The 20,814-nt window shown below is 36.6% G+C and overlaps 1 protein-coding gene across 2 annotated transcripts in view; it reads left to right on the top strand.

Moving 5' to 3' along the window:
- The window catches only part of OGDHL (oxoglutarate dehydrogenase L), a 116,007-nt gene that overhangs the window by 18,858 nt on the left and 76,335 nt on the right, over positions 1–20,814 (top strand). For both annotated transcript variants that reach the window (XM_084635419.1, XM_084635418.1), the window contains exons 2-3: positions 2,292–2,526; positions 15,732–15,923. In XM_084635419.1, coding sequence (XP_084491545.1) covers positions 2,320–2,526; positions 15,732–15,923 — 399 coding nt within the window. In that variant the 5' untranslated portion in view covers positions 2,292–2,319. The remainder of the gene's footprint in view (positions 1–2,291; positions 2,527–15,731; positions 15,924–20,814) is intronic.

The raw sequence follows: 20,814 nt of genomic DNA, 5'->3' as shown, positions 1-20,814 counted from the left end.
GGTTTTTGCAAAAATGAAGGTTGCAACAAGCTTTTACAAAATGAAGTGAGCATTTTAAAATGGAGTTTGGGACAAGTTAAAATGGAGTTTGAGTTACAATATGGATAAGTGTAAGGAATGGCAAACAGTGAGCAGAAGTTACAATGTTGAAACAGGTTTCAGAGTAGCAGCCGTGTTAGTCTGTATCCTCAAAAAGAAAAGGAGGACTTGTGGCACCTTAGAGACTAACAAATTTATTTGACCATAAGCTTTCGTGAGCTACAGCTCACTTCATCGGATGCATTCAGTGGAAAATACAGTATACGTTTCAGCGATTTAAGCAGCAATTGGATTGAAAGTGAAACTCAATTAGTCAGTTATTGGGGTAACCAGTTTTATGAATGAATGTTTCATTTTACAAAACTTTGATTATGAAGTTATATTAATAAAGTGAACAATTAAAAACCATTTCATTGATCAGTTCTACAGTAGGAGCACATTTAAAATGCCCTTTTCAAATGAGTTTAGTGCCCCCAGTTTGGGCAGTGACTGCGTAGAAGTTGCCTGTGAGAATGTGAGGGAATATTTTTCTTTTCTCCAGATGTTGGTGATTGTGATGTCTTCAGAAATATTTTCATGCCAATTCTCAAACCTACCTTTGTTCGAATGGGTTAGAAATAATTGCCTTTTCATTCCCCTTCCAATTTAGGAGTTTTACAGCCACCTCTTCCTGATTTGTGTGTGTGTTTGTTTTTTTTTTTTTTTAGTGTCTTTCTCTCTCCTGTTGCAGCATGAAGGACTCGCACAAATAACAGGGAAAACTGATTCTACAGGGATTATTTATGTGCAGTTGAACTGAATATACACAAAGTGTTTTCAGATGCACAAAGTGAAAAATATTTTTCCTCTAATCTATGTCAGTTGTAGTCATCATCAATGTTGCTGATAATTATAGTAGGTAAAAAATAAAATAAAAATCAGACAGGTGATTTTTAAGTTGGTGACCTTTTTGAATCTTTTAGAAGTGTATTTAAAACTTTAATATGCTTCTTTAAAAGCTTTGTTTTAGTGATTGTTTAGTTAGTGACCCAAGTAACACAAGTAAGGAAATTCACAGCTAAAACTGGCAGCATAACTAGATAATCCATGCAAAGACCAGTCTCAATGGATCAGTGTAGCCGATTACTGTGCTTTGATTATCGTGTTTGCAATACCTATGCACAATAACTCCGAGATGTCATCCCTGACATCTGCTAACTTTGAATATCTGTGCTTTAGTTTTTCAGGTGTTTTAAAGTGAAAACAAAATTACCATCTTCCCCTAACATTATTTTTGGTCTTCCTGCATTTTGATTTGTCTAATAGTTGGATTCTTGTATAGGTTTCAAACTGTAGTTTACATTTAGAACTGTAATTCTGAGTGAGAGCTGTGTATCCTCAATTGGCATCACTGGAAGTTTTTAATGCTCAGAATTTCTCAGATGAAGATGAAACTCTTTGCGTGTGTGTGTGATTTTTGTTTGTTTGTTTGTTCAACATTCTAGGAAATTCACTTGTCCAGTTAAAGCAAGCAAACAAAGAAACTAAGTGGTCATTGGGTGTAACAGTGTACCACCTTCACTTTTCAGGAGTGCTCATTTACACAAATTATAAATTGCTTCAAAAGAATAACCTAGGTGGTCATTCACAAGCCACTTCTTACAGTAACCTTGTCTTACTTAAACCTAAAGCCAACATGAACACTTAATGTTCCATGCACTCCCTCCATAACACATGGAGCTATGAATCTGGGACCAGCAGCTCCATCTTCCCCTCCCAGGCGTAAGATGTGGGCGGAAGCCCTCTAGGATATCTGTAAGGGGTTTGGTCTTTAAAAATGCCACATCATCCTTCAAGGAGAGACAGCAGCAACAGCTGCCAATATCACCAAGGGGTGTGAGTAAACCTCCTTTTTCTTCATGCGTCCAGGACATTGGGGGCACATAGCTCAAGCAATTCCCTGTTTATAGCCATAGAAGCCCTCAGGGTCGTCATTTCCAGATTCTGTCAGCTGTTTGGGAGATAGACTGTTGGGTGTGGGAAATGGGAATGGGCAACTCCTTAGAAACACCTTCACAGCTGTAGACAGCAGGGATATTAGAGCATTGGCTTCATAACTGATCAGTGGGCTTTCCACTGTCTTGAAGATATTTTGTATTTAAGCTTGAACTTTGTTAACGTGGAAATATATGGCACAAGGCTAGATTTCATAGTAAGATATTGTAGTGCGTTGGGCATTCTTTCGACTATGTTTATTTTGTCTTTTTTAATAGACTTGGATCTTCTACCTAATGAACAAACATGAGTCATTTGAGGTTTCTTGTAGCTACCTTGAAACCTCATGGCATTCAATTTTTGGTAAAGCAAGATGTAGCCAGAAAGGTATTTCTGCAGAGCCAACGTTATGTTTCATCGGGAGCCACAGAACCATTCCTGAGTGGAAGTAATTCAAATTATGTAGAGGAAATGTACTACACATGGCTTGAAAACCCTAAAAGTGTGCATAAGGTAAGTCTAAATGTTAACTGAAAATTCTACTGTTAAGATAAAAAGTATAAATATTGATTCCACTCTTTGACTGTTTTGTAAATGGTCTTTTATTAACTGAAAAAATGAAACTTATCTTATATATTGATCATTGCAAGATATGAAATTGCAGCAACATAAAAATATAAGAAGCCCAAGTATGGTGAACTGGTTTGAAGAATATGGGATGTCTTGGTTATGAAAATATGAACAGAAGTAGACATTTGATTTTCAGAATTTTTTTGTAGCAATATGATTATTTAATCAGTCTACTGAAGGAAATTAGTTATGATTTACAGAAATTTCAAGCTTCTAATATTTGTAATAGTCACAACATGTTCTCTGCTATACTTAAGTCATATATATGGTGTGGTATTTTATAGCTGCCTAAGGGAGCTGAGTGCTTAGTTCCCCATGCTGGATTTGGAAATTCCAGCCTTAAATGTTTTGTAAAACTACCTTCTTTAAGTTTCTATAGTTTGGAAAATATTTCACTCTGTACATGTTTCTAAATTCCAAACACCTGCTAGCTATTTCTTAATTGTTACCTCTAAACTTTGTATTTTTGTTAATGAAAAATATTTTTTTTTAGGGCTGTCGATTAATTGCTGTTAACTCAAAAAATTTAATCCTGATTAATCTCAGTTTTAATCGCACTGTTAAACAATAGAATACCAACTGAAATTTATTAAATATTTTTGGATGTTTTTCTACATCTTCTTCAAATATATTGATTTCAGTTACAACACAGAATACAAAATCTAAAGAGAGCACTGTACACAATTTTTGTTTACAAATATTTTCCCTGTAAAAATGGCAAAAGAAATGGTATTTTTCAATTTACCTCATGCAAGTACCGTAGTGCAATCTCTTTATTGTAAAAGTGCAACTGACTCATGATGATGAAAATGAACATTCATTGGTCTGTGTTGCTTTGGATCGTTATTAAGCAAAACCCGTTGTCGGCTTGGACGCATGTCCTCTGGAATGATGGTTGAAGCATGAAGGGACATATGAATCTTTAGCACATCTGCACTTAAATATCTTGCAACGATGGCTAAAACAGTGCCATGCAAATGCCTGTTCTCGTTTTCAGGTGACATAAATAAGAAGCGTGCAGCATTATGTCCTGCAAATGTAAACAAACTTGTTAGTCTGAGCAACTGGCTGAACAACAAGTCCACTCAATGCTACTTCTAGGCTCTAAAATTTTACATTGTTTTATTTTTGAGTGTAGTTATTTTTTTTGTACACAATTCAACGTTTGTAAGATCAACTTTCATGGTAAAGAGATTGCGCTATAGTACTTGTATTAGGTGAACTGAAATAAATAAATTATATATATATATATATATTTTTTTTACAGTGTAAATATTTGTAATCAACAATAAATATAAAGTGAGCACTTTACACTTCTGTGTTGTATTTGAAATCAATATATTTGAAAATGTAGAGAACACCAAAATAATTAAATAAATGGTATTCTATTACTTAACAGTGCAATTAATTGTGATTAATTTTTTAATCGCTTGACAGCTCTAATTTTTTTTCTTACTCTATGATGTTTTCTGTCAGTTATTAAGACTTGCTTGTTTGTATGGGGATGCTAATTCACTTAAAATATTTGCTTTTATGCATTAATTTTTTGCATGGATTGGAATCTTAACTTATTTAGTTACAGAAAATTACTCTCCTGTCTTGCTCTGTAAGTAATAGTTCAAACAAGTGTTTGGTGAAACCCTGCTATTGTGTGTTTGTGTTTAGGCACATTTTTATAAATGTGTCATATTTAGAACTTGGTTTTACTCTGATAAATCATCTAGAAATGAGTCAAATGAGGCTTACAAATTAAAAGGGAGGCCAAAATTAGCAATTATGATTTTTCTTTTGGTTCGTCTGTGTGTGAATTTAGTTCTGGTGAAAGGTGACAGCAGTGGTGACTGAAGCTTCTGTTTCTTCACAGAACAAGTACAACACAGACTGTGCAAGCTTCCCTGTTTTACCTTACCTCTGAGCTGGAGGGCCCATCTCCAGGGCCAAGAGAGGTAGTTCAGTTTCCAGGCCCTTTCTGGCTTTGGTTCCTATGAGGAGACTGCCAGCAAAGTTACCAACAAGTGTTCTATAGGATGGTGGGGTTTATGAATTCAGTGGATATAGTCCTGAGACCACCTTCTTTTTTCACATATGTAATTCAACACTTCTGAGGTGGTGACAATTTTTGGTTATTAATTACATGGGCAGTTTTAAAAGTATTTAAGGGGTTTTAATTTTTTCTCCTCTAGATTGCCAGGGTTTATGGCTGCTGTTAGCATCTCTTTTAAGAAAAGTGCAATTGTTTACTCTTTTTATGCCTGACTGCCCCATGTAGCTATGGAACTTACTCATCTCTTCTTCTTGTCTTAATTAGGCTGAAAACAAAATTTAATTTAACAAATTTTTTTGTGTGTGTTGGTGTTCAGCTGATCAAAAGGAATATGTACAACATCATTCAATATAGTAAATTGATAATGTGGCTTTTCCCTTTTTGGCCAGTAGTAATTTGGAAGCCATTTTTTTGATTGTGTTAGGGAGTGAAGATTTCTTGGAGTAAATTTTTCAGCAACCAGTCTGTCTCGTCTATCTTAAGATCTGATCCTGTACACACATGAGAGTGACTCGCATAAGAAAAGGGCTAACGACTGTTCTCTTAAAGATTTGCAGGATAAGATCTTTAGACTTTAAGATCATCAAGACGGAGAATATGCCTTACTTTGTTTGCAAAATGATGTGGAATCATACATTTTTATATAATGATTAATACACTTTTTCAAGTGTTTCACAGCATTTTAACATTGCATGTCCTATTGACTTTGATGGATTTTCACGGCTAGAAATCCATGTAAAGTTGAAAATTTTTCTACATGTGGTGTTTAAATTAATATTAACTGTGTCCTCAACACAGGTTAAGTTCTGCACAATGATGTTAAAATAAAAAAGGAAATAAGATTCACCTGTTACAGTACACTGATTACTGATAGTGGAGCTTTAGGAGGATTTTATAGGTCAATAGGCATCTGTTATACTTGCAAATATTGCCTTTTTTTTTTTTTTTTTTAATTGTGCGTGGCAACACAGTTCAGAAAAATGTGACTTCAGCTAAGCTGCCAGTTTGGGTAGAGGGAAACTACCATGTTATGTGAGAACTTTGGTGTCAGCTTCTCTATTATTGTATTACACTAGCGCTTAGAAGCTCTAACTGAGATTGAGGTCCCATGTACTATGTGCTGTAAAAATGTATAGTAAGGGACAATCCATGCTATGGTGACCTTATTAGGTAAGTGGAAAAGAGACAAAAGGTGGGAGAGAAAAGGGAGGCATGGAAAGATGGGGTGACTTGCCTATGTTTATAGAGCTAGAATTAGAACCCCGGTCTCTGTCCCAGTGCCCTGTCCATTGGACAGTGCTTTGAGAACCACGAGGTCATACTTGCAACCATGGTGGTTTATTAAGAGAAAAACAAAATCAATCAACTTTATTATCTGTGTTTTTTTAACACTTTTATTTTGAGAGGTTTTTAAACAGTAAGTACACTTGTATTTGAAATAATTAAGCTATTGAGTAAATGAGAAATGTTTAAGCAGGATGATGCATATTATATATTGACCAACATTCTTTGATGGGCATCTTACCCCTAAACAAATAGTGCTTAGCCGTTAGGGTACAAGCTCTAAAGCAGTCAAAAGAAACAAAGATTGTTATCCTGGTCATTGCCAAAACTGCTTGCCTGGAGGTCTGTTGTCTTCACTTTGCTTCTGGAATTAGCTGAGATCTATTCTTCTGGTAGTAATTGACTCTTTAAAGGGCTGCTTTGCAATTTTAAGAACTTGTGGGTATTTCAGTGTCTTGTAGGTAAAAACCATTCTAACAATGCCTCAGATACTGTAATTTGATCTGTTTGTGTCATTTGTGAAGTTGAAAGGGACATGATCAGATTAAAATCATAATTAAAAAAGAAAATATTCTAAATTACTATAAACAACTTGAATGATTAAAATTGAGATTTAGCAAATCTACTTTTTTCTTTTCTCTGGTTATGCTGTGTATTTACTTTTTGCAGTCCCCCTAGTCTGGATAGTGAAAAATGCCCTAGTCACTTTTGCTTTTGTTTAATGAATTTAATTTTTAGCTTCTGGCACACAAACTCATTGCTACAGTGTTTGGATTGTAAATATCACAGATCATGTTTAACAGACAAAACATTTCTACTGGATTTTTTTTAAATGTCACGTAAATGATTTTTTTTGTGTCTTAAGTTCTGTACTTGTTCGTTTTTTTTTTTTTTTTTTTAATCAAATCTAAATTTTGGGCCATTTTTGACTGCAGTGTTGCTTTTTTGAACTACATTCCCCAGGACCAGCCCCTTAAATTCAAAAAACAGAAAATGGCCTTAATCTTCCTTCCACCCTTCGCATTAACTCTGTAACCTGCTATATTATCTCCTCTCTAAAAGAAGATTATGAAGATTCTGCTTCCAGAGTCATGGCTGCTCTTGCCACCCCTTGCCAAACCTAGCATGCAAGATTTATTGAGAACATAGACATACAGGTTATATCATTCCCCTGCTGTCTGTCAGAACTTGCATTTGAAGTCAAATAACTGTAAGGAGTTCTAGTGAACATTGGATATGTTTTTTTAAAAATCTAACAATCTTGTCAGAGCATGGTAACTCTTAATCTATTGCATTACACTTGCTGAGGTAAAGTTTTAGCTGGCTTTCTACCTAGCTTTTATTTGTGTGTAGGCACATATATTTGCGCTTGCACTTTTGTTGGCACAGCACCAGTATGCATGCCATGTAAAGTCTAACCCTTTCAGTTTTATCTCCTAGACTTACATGAGTGTTAAAATTTGCAGTTTCAAAACTCATTGTCTTCATTAGGTTTTGCAGGCGTAAATTCAAGCACTTACATATGTGTGCAGGTGTTAGTGTACATGCAGTTATTTACAGCTGCAAAGTGCAGGGACAAGTATGTGGCTCACGTAATCCTGCACATGCCTAAATTAAAGGCGGCATTTGCAAATTTAGGTTGCATTCCTGCGGTTGTGGGAGGCTTTTAGTTTTCTCCCTCTTAACTCAATTCTGGGTGCAAGGGAACTTTAAAAGACTGCTGCTGGGTATGTTTAGACCAGCCATTGTGAATGTTTAAAGGGACACAATCAACTTAAAAGTCACTTTTTTGAACATTTTTATTTAGGGTGTTACAAGTAACACTAGTAAGATTTATGTAAATGAAAGATGCTAGTTGAAAAACAAATATTTTTTTCAATGTGTTTTCTTTCTGCACTTGATATTATTTTGCTTGTAGCCAGTTTCACTTTTCCCCCTTGTGTAGTCAATATCCCCCATTGTTTGAGAGTTTTTCACACAACAGCAAGGGGGGAAAAAAAGAGTTCTTCCATTTGTTTAAATGGTGGGAGGGATGCAGGGGAGGGGAGAGGGAGAGAAACCACAGAAATTTGTGGGGAGACTCTAACAAGTATAATCGCTAAGATTACATTTAGCTCTCTTGTAAAAATGGACTTGATTTCAAGTCAACGTTGTCACTTTAAAGAGATAAGTGCACAGAAGATGTTTTTCATATCATTCAGTGAATCCAGATGAATTTACAAATTAATCAGGCCATTAAGGGAGTCAAGGAACTCATCCTAAAGCAAGAAAGATGTAGTAGACTTAAGATGTTAATATTTTATTGATGGAAAGTACTGTGTTACACCAGTTAAGAATTTGAATGTTTCCTTAACCCATTGGGCAGCACTAGAAACTAATATGTCCAGCATAGTTTGCAAAGGCCTGATTTTGCATCAGGCTTATGACAATTATAAAAGCCAGTGAATCTGAGTATTTTGGATACTGTACCAAGGGGTTATTTCCCTTTACTTTGGACTTCCTCTGCTGAGCTGTAGGATGTCTCCTTTTGAATCTGGGAGGTGGTAAGATTTTAAGCTGATTCCGCTCACTTCTTCCTGGAAACTCCTTTAAATCTCCATGAATCTCTGCTCCCTACATTACTTTTCTCAGAAGGGTGCTAGAAGGTGTGGCTGCTCGTGTGTGTAATATATATATTTAAAACCTTCTGTTTGCAATGTAATTATGAATCTGAAACTGACACTCTCATTGTCATCAGTGTTGGCACTTACAGATCTCTCTGTTATGCAGATTTTTGGAATATTGAAGAGAGAATAAGGATAATTTTTCCAGGGGAGTGGGAAGGGGAAAGTGCGATGGGATTTCTCTTGGAAACTATTTTAAACCCCCATTCCCCTCACCCCAGTTGATCCTTTTCTGAGTTGCTTTTGTACTCCTCTGTGTTCATCTTCCTCCTCCTGAAAGTAGTACAGTATCTAAAACAGCTATGGTCATAAAATAACATGATCTCTAACAATGTGTCGTCATTTCTGCTCATAGAGTGGTGTCAGGGACATAGATCATAGGGAGGGGGCTTGTCAAGGCTCAGTTATTACTATTACAAGATTAATTACAGAACTGCATGGTTTGATATTGAGTACATAATGGTTACCATGTTTTCCTGTATGCCGCCACTATACCGTGAGCGTGTAATTGCTTTCTTATGTTGTATGCTTAGAAATCAGTCTCTATAAAAGAGAGACGACTGCTGTATGAATGTGAAACTAAAAAATAAGTTCAAGGAACCATGTTCTAAGGCTTTATTGTGCTGCCTTTTCATGATAGGACAAAGTACATTTTAGCAGAACATGGAAATAGGCTTTTTAGAATAAAACTACTTTAGATTTTTCTGGAGTGATGCTAGAATATAAAATAGCTAGTAACCTACCTTTATGTATGTTGATATCTACTGCTTTACAGTAAGTAATAACAAAACACTGTCATTGAATCATTTGAATTGTGTTTATATTTGTTTGAGAGTAAAAGCACATATTTATTTAATAATTTGCTGCTTTGGAAAAAATGTTGAAATACAGGACACAACAAAACTTATTAAAGGTTTAATTCCTTTTTATATAGCTGCATTTAATGTAATCATTCTGCTGATAGTCTGTTCTTCCTAGTACTATAACTTAAATAACCAGATCTGTGGTGATACTTTTATCTTAAAGAATTTTACTTTTTCAATTTGGAAAGGCTGTGGAACTAGGTGGATCTCAATCCATTCAGTTGCATGATAAGCCTCATTGGTAGAGAGAAAATCTGATGCACAAGAGCTCCAGAAGACTTCATTGTGATGTCTTTCAAGATTGATACCATACAATTTTCTGAAGTTCTTGATGGATGTGTGTCTCGGAAAAACTAATTTTCTTTAGCTAAATGGTGTGTTTTTATCCTCCCCTCTGATGAAATGTCAAACCTGCTCAGCAAATCAATACAGTCAAGAACATCAATAGCAAAAGTGAACTTATACCCCCTGGCCCCATGTGCCTCATCTGCTTGTATCTTCAGATGTAACCATTCTGAAGCTATTTCTGAAGTAGTTTGTCATATTGAATTTGCATAGCGGGAACGGGGTCTGTGGTTATAAACCTTAAAAACAGTTAACTTGTTAATAATTTCTGAATAGACTTTCCCACCAACAGCCTCAAAGACCATTTGTCTAGAGCCGTATTATTCCATTGCTTGTTGGTCTGCCTTGTAATATACTGTTTTTATATCTAAATGTAAAACCTTGTGAGAGACGTAACTTTTACTGTTATGTCTCTCACAAGGTTTTACATTTAGATATAAAAACAATGTATTACATTTGTACCTTCCATGACTGTAACTTAGAATTTATGAATATCAAATGTCAAATATGCTGTGAAAATTAGAAACCTGAACTAATAAGCTGTTTGAAGCTTCTTAATTTTTAATGATCATTCAGAAAGGACACTAATAAATGCTGTATTAAGCTACCTTATTCTCGCTACCTGAAACTTAGTTAGTTCAGTGTACTCTAATGTGTGAATCTTTAATGTTCCTTTCTGTGTAACTATATGGAAGAGCTCTTTCAGGAAACCTTTCTTAATACAAGTGTGATCACGGAGTACTTTGGATGAGCAGTCCAGTTTACCAGCTCAACTCCAGTCATCTAGAATCTACTATATACCCTGAAGATCTTGTTTCAGTATCCTGCTGAAACTGTCTTGGATAAAGAGATTGTCTTGTGTCTGATTTGAAGCAATGAATTTATGTGATAATGCTTTGCTTATGTTGCTAATTTTGTTTTTAAAAAAAGTTCAACCCTCCCCAAATAGCTGTCTGGATTTTGTTGTTTGAATTGTTTGGGTAGGGTTTAGTTAGAAGGGGATTAATCAAATGGGAATAGATGCTAACTAATCAATGGGATTTGAAGTTAAGCATGTACATAAGCGTTTGCAGGATCAGGGCCTAGATCTTGAAGATTGATGTGGAATCATTTAGTAGAGAATTTAGATTTCAGATGGTTAGTATCCCATGAATTATAGAAATACCACATCAGAGTAGAAGGTTATCACTCCAGAGACGTGCACTTCTGAGACCCAGGCTGTAGGCCTTCTCAGATTTTCTACGCTAGAATCAGAATAACTTTCTTAAGATATTAGTAAAATGTGGACTTAGTACTACACTGGAATAGTCACAGTTTTGGTCTGTCTAGTACCTGTTCTAGGATACAGTGGAGGCCCAGCATTCAAGGATTAAATGAAGATGTTCAACCTATCTACTTGTGCCCACACCTAATTGATGGGGAGGACCAGGACCTCTTTTTCAGTGACTTCAGAATAGTTTTTTATGAGAGTTGAAAGGATTTCCACCTCTTGGGTTCAAATATTCCCTTATGCAGGAAAAATGTGGGGGGGGGGGAGGGGAGATGACAAGCAACTGAATTCCTACTAAAATATTTCTCCACCCCGCAAAGTGAGGTATGTATCTAGCTGTCAGGGGCATTGCGTGGGAGGCTGTGTTGTAGAGGAGGAGCTTCTACATAACCAGCAGCATCAATGAGCATCAGATCGGAAAACCTGTAATGTACTAAATATAAATCCTGAATAAATAGATGGTGACAGTCTGCTTGGCACCATTTTTGAAGGTATAGGTGTTTGACAATGTGCCCCTAGGTACAAGTACCCTGCTGGGCAGAACTCTATGGATAGTGACATCTGGTTGAAAGACTAGCTCATTTCCTCTGGTTTCTCTGAATCCTGTGCATTTCAGAAAGGAAATTTTAATAATGAATTAAAACCCCAAAACTACTGAGTTAGTTGACAAAATATGACTCTCTAAGAAGTCTGAATTTCCCTAGATAAATGGGATGGCTAAAGGGTGAGGACGTTTGCAGCTCATCAATAGTGTACCTGACCGCGCTCTTGAGTCTACAAACTGAATTCCTCTCGTGAATGAATAAGCTTCTAAAAGTAGTGGGTTATTGCTACTAGCTTAAAATTAGCATGAATACCAAATAACTTCAGGAAAAAATCATATTTGGGGGGAAGAAAGGTATCCATCCTGTTTTTGCTTAGCCAAAGTGATGCATTTAAAACCTATCCAGTGGCTGGAGACGGAACAAAGCATTCTAAGGAATTAGAGAAGTGTTGCTTTGCTTCATCAAGTTTAATGGGTGTGGATGGGGGAGGGAATAGCGGAGCCCCCTCTGTTGGGCTATCAAGTTGCTCTGATTTATGCCAGTTCAGGGCCATGTGTATACAGTGCAGAACTTTCAGTCACTCAGGCTCCCTGGAACAATACAGCGGAGCAACTACATAATAGAGAACACAATCCTGCTAGTTGTTTGCAAATAGCTTTAAAATTAATGTAAATAAGAATAAAGAACATCAGAGACTCTAGAGCCTACAGGCTGTTAAAACACCCAATCTAAACCACATATAACATTTTGTGTCCGCTCCAGCCACTGAAATAATACCTGGCCCTGGGATTTCAGTGTTTCACAAATATTGAATATCACTAAACCCCAGGGAGGTGGGAAGCAATATTGCCACTTTACAGATGGGCATGCTCAGGCACCGACTGATTGTATGGGTTACCCAAGTTTGTGTCAGACCCAAGAATGGAACCCTTCTGACACATGGGCCCAGGCGTCCATACGTAGGGAGGGAACTTGGTTACTGTCATGCATGTGCTTGCACCATTGGAGCTCCCCTTTTTCTCCAAGGGTACCATGAGAAGAGAATAGCTGTAACTTGCATTTGGAGCCTCTTGGAGCACTGTGGGCTGAGGCTAGCTTGAGATATGCTGATTCAGTGCATCCTGGGTGCCCTGTCCTGTCCTCTTTCCTGTCAGCATGACCCACTTTAAGGACTGTACTCCCTGGGCCCCACTGGGCAGACTTTCTACCTCTGGTTACTGCACCTTTGGTTACAATGGACAATCAAATCCATTAGCTGTAAAAGAGTTTAGAAAACATGTCTCCAAAGTAGTCAATATTGTTCTGACTTTCTGTAGCGCATGTGTTTGGACTCCGGTTCCACTAGGGAAAAATGAAGTCTCGCTAACGTTTCAGGGTTTTTCTTTATTTAAAGATTAACAGTTGGCCTAGTGAGACTGCATTGCAATTAAATTCCATATCATGGCATTTACCTTCTACCGAATCTGAAAATACCATCTATTGGAAAACAATCACAATTGTCCTTTTTGGTTTCCAGTAATGTTTGTTACATAGTCTTCCTATTTCAACAGTGAGGACAAGTTGTGTGGTAGTTCTGTATCTGACAAAGGGTTTAAAATGTGATGGCTGGTGTGATATTTTGCTGTAAGGGTTCAATGCAGATGGGTTTTTTCGATGATGGTTTTTATTTTTTTAAACATAATGGAGGTTCTAATATCCAGGACTTCAGATTAGGTATTTGTTTAATTAGATCCATTTCTGTTTTAAAATTTTTAAAATAGAATCTCCCCAGTTTGGCTAGCTCAAGGGGGAAAGGGGGAAGTATTAACAATTTTTTCCAATCCAATGATGAAAATCAGAGGTGGAACAGGCAGCCCCTGGTGATGCAAGATTGTTCTTGTTTTGTTTTTATTTTTATTTTGTCCTGTTCTGCTGTCCACTTCTGTCATCATCAAAGCATTTAATGATGTGTGGCAACATATGTGTTTAGATTAGAAGAGCAACACTCTCCTCTGAAACGATATAGCTCAGGAACCTGGGTGGTGATGGAAAAAGAAGGGGATTTTTGTCTTGGTTTCTCTTATTCATTGTATTATTACATTTAAGCCAACATTTGTGTTGTACCTCAAGGAGTTTGTATGTCTTGCCTGAGAAATAAATATAACCACAGGGAAGGAATTAGCTCCAGGCTTTTTAATTGTAGGGGGAACTGGATATTATGACTTTAAATCATAACCATTTGCATTTATCTGGAGACATTTGAATAGGACTAATTGATGCAAATAGGTGGATCTTTTGTTTGTGACATTTTGACTTTTGAAATGAGTATCTTCGTAAATTATGCCTCAGAGCCACTTGCATAACCCTGAAATCACAGCCCTGAAGTCTGGCTGACTATGTAATATCTTGAGATGCTGAAGAAAAGAGCCTACTCCTGAACTCATTCAGACAAAACTCTAAATGTAGTCGATAAGACCTCTACTTGAGTGAACAGCTCGTGCATTGGCCCTGAAGAGAAGACTACTGGAGTATCCAAAAACCCTTAAATACAATTAAAGAAACCTACCTGTTTTATTAATCAAGACTTTCAGATTTAGAGCTTATAGATGCAATGATAGAACTTTCCTGGTTATATATCTGTTAATGTTTGCCTGCATTAGCATCATAGGTAAATGGCCTAGATGGATAATGTTATGCTTTTAGCAGTGTGACACTTTAGATTTCTCTAAAATAGCCAACCAGCCCATCTCCCCCCTGCAAATAAAACCTGTTCTTCTTGACTTTTTGAAATGCCTGTCTGACAGGTCATCTTTATCTGAACGGGTAGCAAGCTGGCATTTGTATTTCATTCTTCAGTGGCATAATGGAAAGCTCTGTAGCATGGCAGAAGTCAAAACCCTAGAAATCAAACAGCAATAATAGTTTACATTTAGCTGGTACCATGGAGTTGCCACAGAACATGAGGGTGGGAGGGGATACCCTGCAGTGTATATGTAATCTTGTCTGAAATTGCATCACAAAATGCATGCGACTTCAAAGGGATCTCACAAAACTGGGTGATTGGGGCAACAAAATGGCAGATGAAATTCAGTGTTTGATAAATACAAAGTAATGCCAATTGCAAAACATAATCCCAACTCTACATACTAAATTAGCGGTCACCACTCAAGAAAGAGATTTTGGAATCATTGTGGATAGTTCTCTGAAAAAACATGCGCTCAATGTGCAGCGGTAGTCAAAAAAGCTAATAATGTTAGGCATTATTAGGAAAGGGATAGATAATAAGACTAAATATCATAATGCCACTGTATAAATCTCTGGTAAACCCATATGAATACTGTGTGCCGTTCTTGTCACCTCATTTCACCTCAAGATGTATTAGAAATGGGAAAAGTACAGAGAAGGACAACAAAAATTATTAGTATGGAACAGCTTCCATATGAGGAGAGATTTAAAAAGACCGTGACTTTTCAGTTAGGAAAAGACAACTAAGAGGCGATATGATAGAGGTCTATAAAATCATGAATGATGTGGAGAAAGTGAATAAGGAAGTGTTTTTATTTACCCCTTTGCATAACACAAGACCCCCAGCGGTCACCCAATGAAATTAATAGGCAGAAGATTTAAAACAAACTTCTTTACACAACACACAGTCAACCTGTAGAACTTGTTGCCTGGGGATGTTATGAAGGCCAAAAGTATAATTGGGCTAAAAAAAGAATTAGAAAAGTTCATGGAGGATAGGTCCATCAATGGCTATTAGCCAATATGGTCAGGGATGCAACCCCATGCTCTGGATGTCCCTAAACCTCTGACTGCCAGATGCTGGGACTGGACAACAGGGCATGGGTCACTTCATAGTTGCCCTGTTCTTTTTATTCCCTCTGAAGCATCTGCCACTGGCCACTGTCAGAAAACAGGAAACTGGGCTAGATGGACCATTGGTCTGACCTAGTATAGCCATTATGTTGCCACATTCACTGTCGCGTTTAAAGTTTACTGCTTTGAATCATGGGTTTTATTTGATCTAACAAAGCAATTTTCTTCCTTCCTTCCCTTTTTCTGTTCATCCCTCTTCTCTGCAACCTTGTCCAGTCTTGGGATTTGTTTTTCCGAAACGCTAACGCTGGAGCTCCTCCTGGTCAAGCTTACCAGACACACTTACCAGACCTTTCAAAAAGCAGAGCGTTGTTGTTTCAGAGCCATGGATTGGCAAAGGCACCAGGTAAAGCTGAAAAACTAGTTGAGGACCACCTGGCTGTGCAGTCATTGATCAGAGCATATCAAGTAAGTGTACTATTGCTACTTATCAGTATATAGGGGAGGGAGTTTCCTTTTAAAAGCACTTTGCAAATATTAACGGATTGCTTTCTTGTGTTTCCTCTGTCTGTATGTACAATCTAGGCATAAAACAGATGGAAAAACTCTTTGGTGCAGGCACTGTCTTTTTATACTGTTTGTACAATGCGTAGCTCAGTGAGGTTCAGATCTATAATGGGGTCCCTGAGTGGTACTGCAATACATATTGATTGGTCCTCAAACATTTTTAAGAGACCAATAACTTTATCCCAGTTGTCCACACGGGACACACAGAAGTTAAGTGACAGTACTGCAAAGGGTGTCCATATCCGAGCAGGGCCCGTTTAATTCATCTTGGTTCTTTTATTTCACGCATCACTGTGGAACTGGAGTACCTCTAGGGTTTGGCCTCTTCACCAAAACACAGCTGGTCCTCAGCTCCACCTGCTCGTCTGACTCCATCCAGATGGAGAACTGAGTCAGAATAAAGAAATGTTCTGAAATCCAGCTTTTTCACTGGAGCAGATTTTTCTTGGGTAATAAGGGATAATACAATCTATTGCAAAACAGTTGCATATTGTGCAGTAGCTTAAACTGTAGCTGAATGAATGTCTGTCTTATTTTTTTATTAAGGTATGTGTAGTGAAGTGACACTCTTTGTTGTCCTCCACAGTGTGCTTTGCTTTATCTGAGTCTGTTTTCAGACAAGGGAAAGCCACTGTGATCTGTATCAGTTTTACCTTCTATAAGCTCTGAGTTCTCTTGCCCTAGGAAAAAGGAAGCAGTATACTTTGAATGAGCGAGCAAATTCAGCAAAATGTGAATCCTGATCACTGTGAATACGAAAGTTGGAGAAAATAGTTTTGTGACTTCCCTTTCAGCTCATTCTATGGTATCATGTAGTTGAGAAGTAGCATCCTTGTCCTTGTGCTAAATGTGTTCCACTCTAAGTGTTAAATGAATGCATTCTGCAGTATGGTAAATAGGTGCAAAGACCTATATAAATAGTCATGTCATGGAAGTCACTTAAATAAAAGTAGACTATGCAAAAAATATGGTCAGTTTCACACCATCCTATTGTTCCTTCACTTGTGTGAAATCTATAGCAAAATTTTGTTGAAGTAGCAGCAAGAATTACAGAATGTTTGGTTACTCTGATGCTAAAAAAAGCAGTTGGAAACAAAATACCCAGAAAACACAACTTTCCGTTATTTGGGACTCTATATTCCCTGATGTAATTGATGGAATAGAGGTGTCTTTGTTTGTTGTAGGCATCTCCATGACAAAATAATGAAAGGATTATTTAAAAGCATTTTGGTGATTATAGATGTATCTAATGCTCTTTATAAATTGTCTTGAAGAGATGCTATCAATTGTAAATGCTTCTCTGTCAGATAATTAAATATAATGGAGAACTTTTGATTTCTCGGACTTGCTAGTTTTGTGCTTTTGTAGTAGACTGCTTTGTGGCCCTTCTGTTGGGAAATTCAGTAAATGTACTGCTTTTTTCTAATACCGGATTCTAGATTCTGTGAAGGAGGACTTAATACAAAATCAGATAGTAATTTATGTTAATAATCCTTTGCCTTCCTTCCCACCCCCCAAAAAAAGACTAAAATGTTTCCAAGTAAATTTCCTGATTTCTCTCATAATATAGATGATCAATTATAGGATTCCTTATCTTTCCACAAGGCATAATAAATCTAAAGCACATGCTTCTGATAATCTGTGTGCTTACATTTATGCAAAAATTGTATATGAATATTAATGTAAATTTCTAGTCTGTTACCATCTGGAGATGTTGACAGGGATGATATCTGTATTGATATATTTTTCTTATTTTGCTGCTACCACACTCTGAAACCAATGTGGAGAGAGGGAGAAAGTCTTGAGTCTTTGTGGTGATCACCTCAAACTTCATTCTCCTTTTTCAGAGTCCTGTATCCTTCTGTTCTTGAGTAGGATTATGTTTACGTTTGAAGCCAAATCAGAGCTAGTGTTTAAGTTCTGTAATTACACCCAAATCTTATTCATTGTTTGCCTGAAATTTTGGGGCACACGTAGTGGAAATCTCTCAAGAACAGTTAAGTAGGAGATTTTTACCACCTTTGGCTGAAATCTTGCAAGAAACATTATTTCAAGAATTTCAGCCATATGTGAATTGAAAAATAGGACTGTTCAAATTTTGCATCCAGTGCAAAATTATTTGATCCTGAGTTTTGAATAGGAGCATTCCTGCCTCAGGCAATTTGAAGGGGATCCATATGAGGTTTTTGTGTTTTGCCCTTCTGTATTAGTTCTCTACGGGTGACAAACAATTCCATTAAAATAACTGATTAAAATGCCTTACATTGTGATTAATTATAGAATCTTACTTAATATTTACTAAATTACAATGCTATCTTAACCATTAATTTTAATGTAGTTCATGGAAATGCCTCATCACTTTTTCTTTCTTTCCCTGTAACTATAAATGGGTCTCTAAAATATGCTTTTGTACAGACTGTTCCTAGCATGATTTCTGGGAAACAATGTAGAGTAAGATGACCTAATTCAGCTCCTATTTGAATAGATGGTAAAACAGGGATTTTAAAAACTTGAGTATGATTCATTCTGTTTCCTTAAATGTGTGGCTGAATTTTAACAAAGTTTAAAACCTAGTCATTTAAAAAAATGGGTAAATCAATTTTGAAAAATATGGAACTTGTTCTACAGAACTTTGAAAGGTTTGATTTAATCTATGTTGAAATGGAAGTTGTACTTTCTCAGTCATATTATAAAGCTTCAGATGCTCATCTTAAAGATGATATTTTTGTTAATTATTCCTAATAATGAGACGCTTAATTTTTAAAAATTGCTTTTACTCTTACAGTGCAATTTTTTTGTCCAGTGTAAGGTAGCTAATAAATGTTTACATCAATAGTTTTGCACAATTATTTCTGCTTGCAAGCTGTGATTCTTTGAAGCTTCATGAATTTAAGGGTCTTGGAATAATAGTGAACATTACAAAGTTGTGAGCTCTTTGCTGGGAAGAGCAAGCTCAAAGATTGAGTATGAATGTATATTCTTAGGTAGGGCCAAAAGCAGTGGTCCTATGTGATGTACATTGGTAAGAAAATGGGTGTAAATTATAAAGTAATGCAACCTATAACAGATTATTTAGGGGCTTGCCATATCTTGGACATTCCCATCAGTTGCTTTCTGCTGCACCTCTTTACCACCCCCACTCCCCACCACCTATGACATGTAAGTTAGTCATTTTGACAAATTGAGGCAGGTAAAACCACTGTACCACTTATGCCTGATGTGTGACTTTTATATTACCACTCACTTCACTGCATAATTTACCCCAGAGACTACCATTGGAACCTGCATCTGGTTTCCCCAGGTTTGAGTTTTGTCCTCACTGACACAGCAGTGAGTAGGAGCCGATTCTAAACACAGGCTGAACTTTGGTGTAATCTCAAGAAGTCAGTTGAGTTCTTTATTTAAAAAAAAAAAAGTTTGATTAATAATAAGCACAATAATAAAAGGCACAAACAAACTGCTTCCATGTCCTCTTCTGTTATATCTTATTTCAAACAGAGGCTTTCAAGCTACTTTGGGTGGAGTGGTCAAAGAAGCCTGTCCTAGTGGTCAGTAGAATTAAATGTTTTCTTATGAAATGGTCTGCAGAACAAAACAGATGGGGGAACCTCCTGATTTTGAAGGTGGAGAGTCAATTAAGCTTAAATTGGTTTATTTGAATTGTTGGAATTTTCCTTAATAGGGTGAGGAGGAAACCAATATTAAAACACCTTTGAAAAGAATTCCCTTCTGTGCATTCACTCTTGAACTGATATGTAAAGTATTAACTCATTTCACAACACATTGTAAATTTGTATGCATTATTCTTCGCACAGCATTCTCACAATTTTTTTTTCTATTTCAATAATTTAGCTTATTTTTAATATTAATCTTGCAAACCGGGAGCACTATCAGACTTGTGATTTACATGTGTCCCTAAAAACAACGTGTCTTGAAAGTGTTTTGCCAAGAGTGGGAAATATTATTCAAATGATAAATCTAAGTGTGGTGCAGAAGTGCTTCTTTTGACATTTACTGTCACTGTGTGTAATAATTAATAATTTTTTTGCCAGATGGCTTTTTGTGAGACTTTTACTGTTATACCTCACATGATTTATGTTATGTTGTCTTGGAATAGTTATCTATTACAGAGATTAATTAACAGGAGATAATTGAAAATGTTAATATCCATAGAAAATTGTTTCCCTTTGCTTTTTATTACTTCCCTCTTTCCTGAGTTTGTGCAGTTGATCAGGATAAAACCTGTAAGTGACAGAAAATAAAAATAATACCCAATGGAAATCTATTGAGAGGCTCAATCTTGCAAGCTCTACCTACAGGGCATATTGTTTACTACCATGAGTTCAGATGAGATTACTCGCAGTAATAAGTATTAGGTTTTGGTCAGAAGTGTTTGCTGGATTGGGCCCTGAAGATGAATTCCTGGTGTTAATTAGTGAATTTTGTCACTCACTTCAGTGAGATCAGGATATTAGAATATGACCCTATCATGTGAGAGACCAGCATGACTTTGGAGATGTCCATCCTAGCCCAGTGGTTGGGGAAGACATTTTTTAAAATATTTTTTCCCACACCGCTGCAGCATTGAACCTGAATTTCTTCACCGCCCTCCCACCCCCACTATTTGTATCTTGTAAACTAAATCAATGTGAAGTAGCAATTGAAAAAAGAAAACGTATATGCTATATCTAGCATTTTATATTGTAATAGACAATGTTACTGTTTTGTGCTTTCAATGAACCAAGTAAGCATCAAATAGACTTACACACAAAGTGCCCTGTATTCATATGCA

The sequence above is a fragment of the Lepidochelys olivacea genome, assembly GCF_965140295.1.
Source record: "Lepidochelys olivacea isolate rLepOli2 genome assembly, chromosome: 7".
In the NCBI taxonomy this organism is placed as follows: domain Eukaryota; kingdom Metazoa; phylum Chordata; order Testudines; family Cheloniidae; genus Lepidochelys; species Lepidochelys olivacea.
This window is presented reverse-complemented; position numbering and strand designations above follow the sequence as displayed.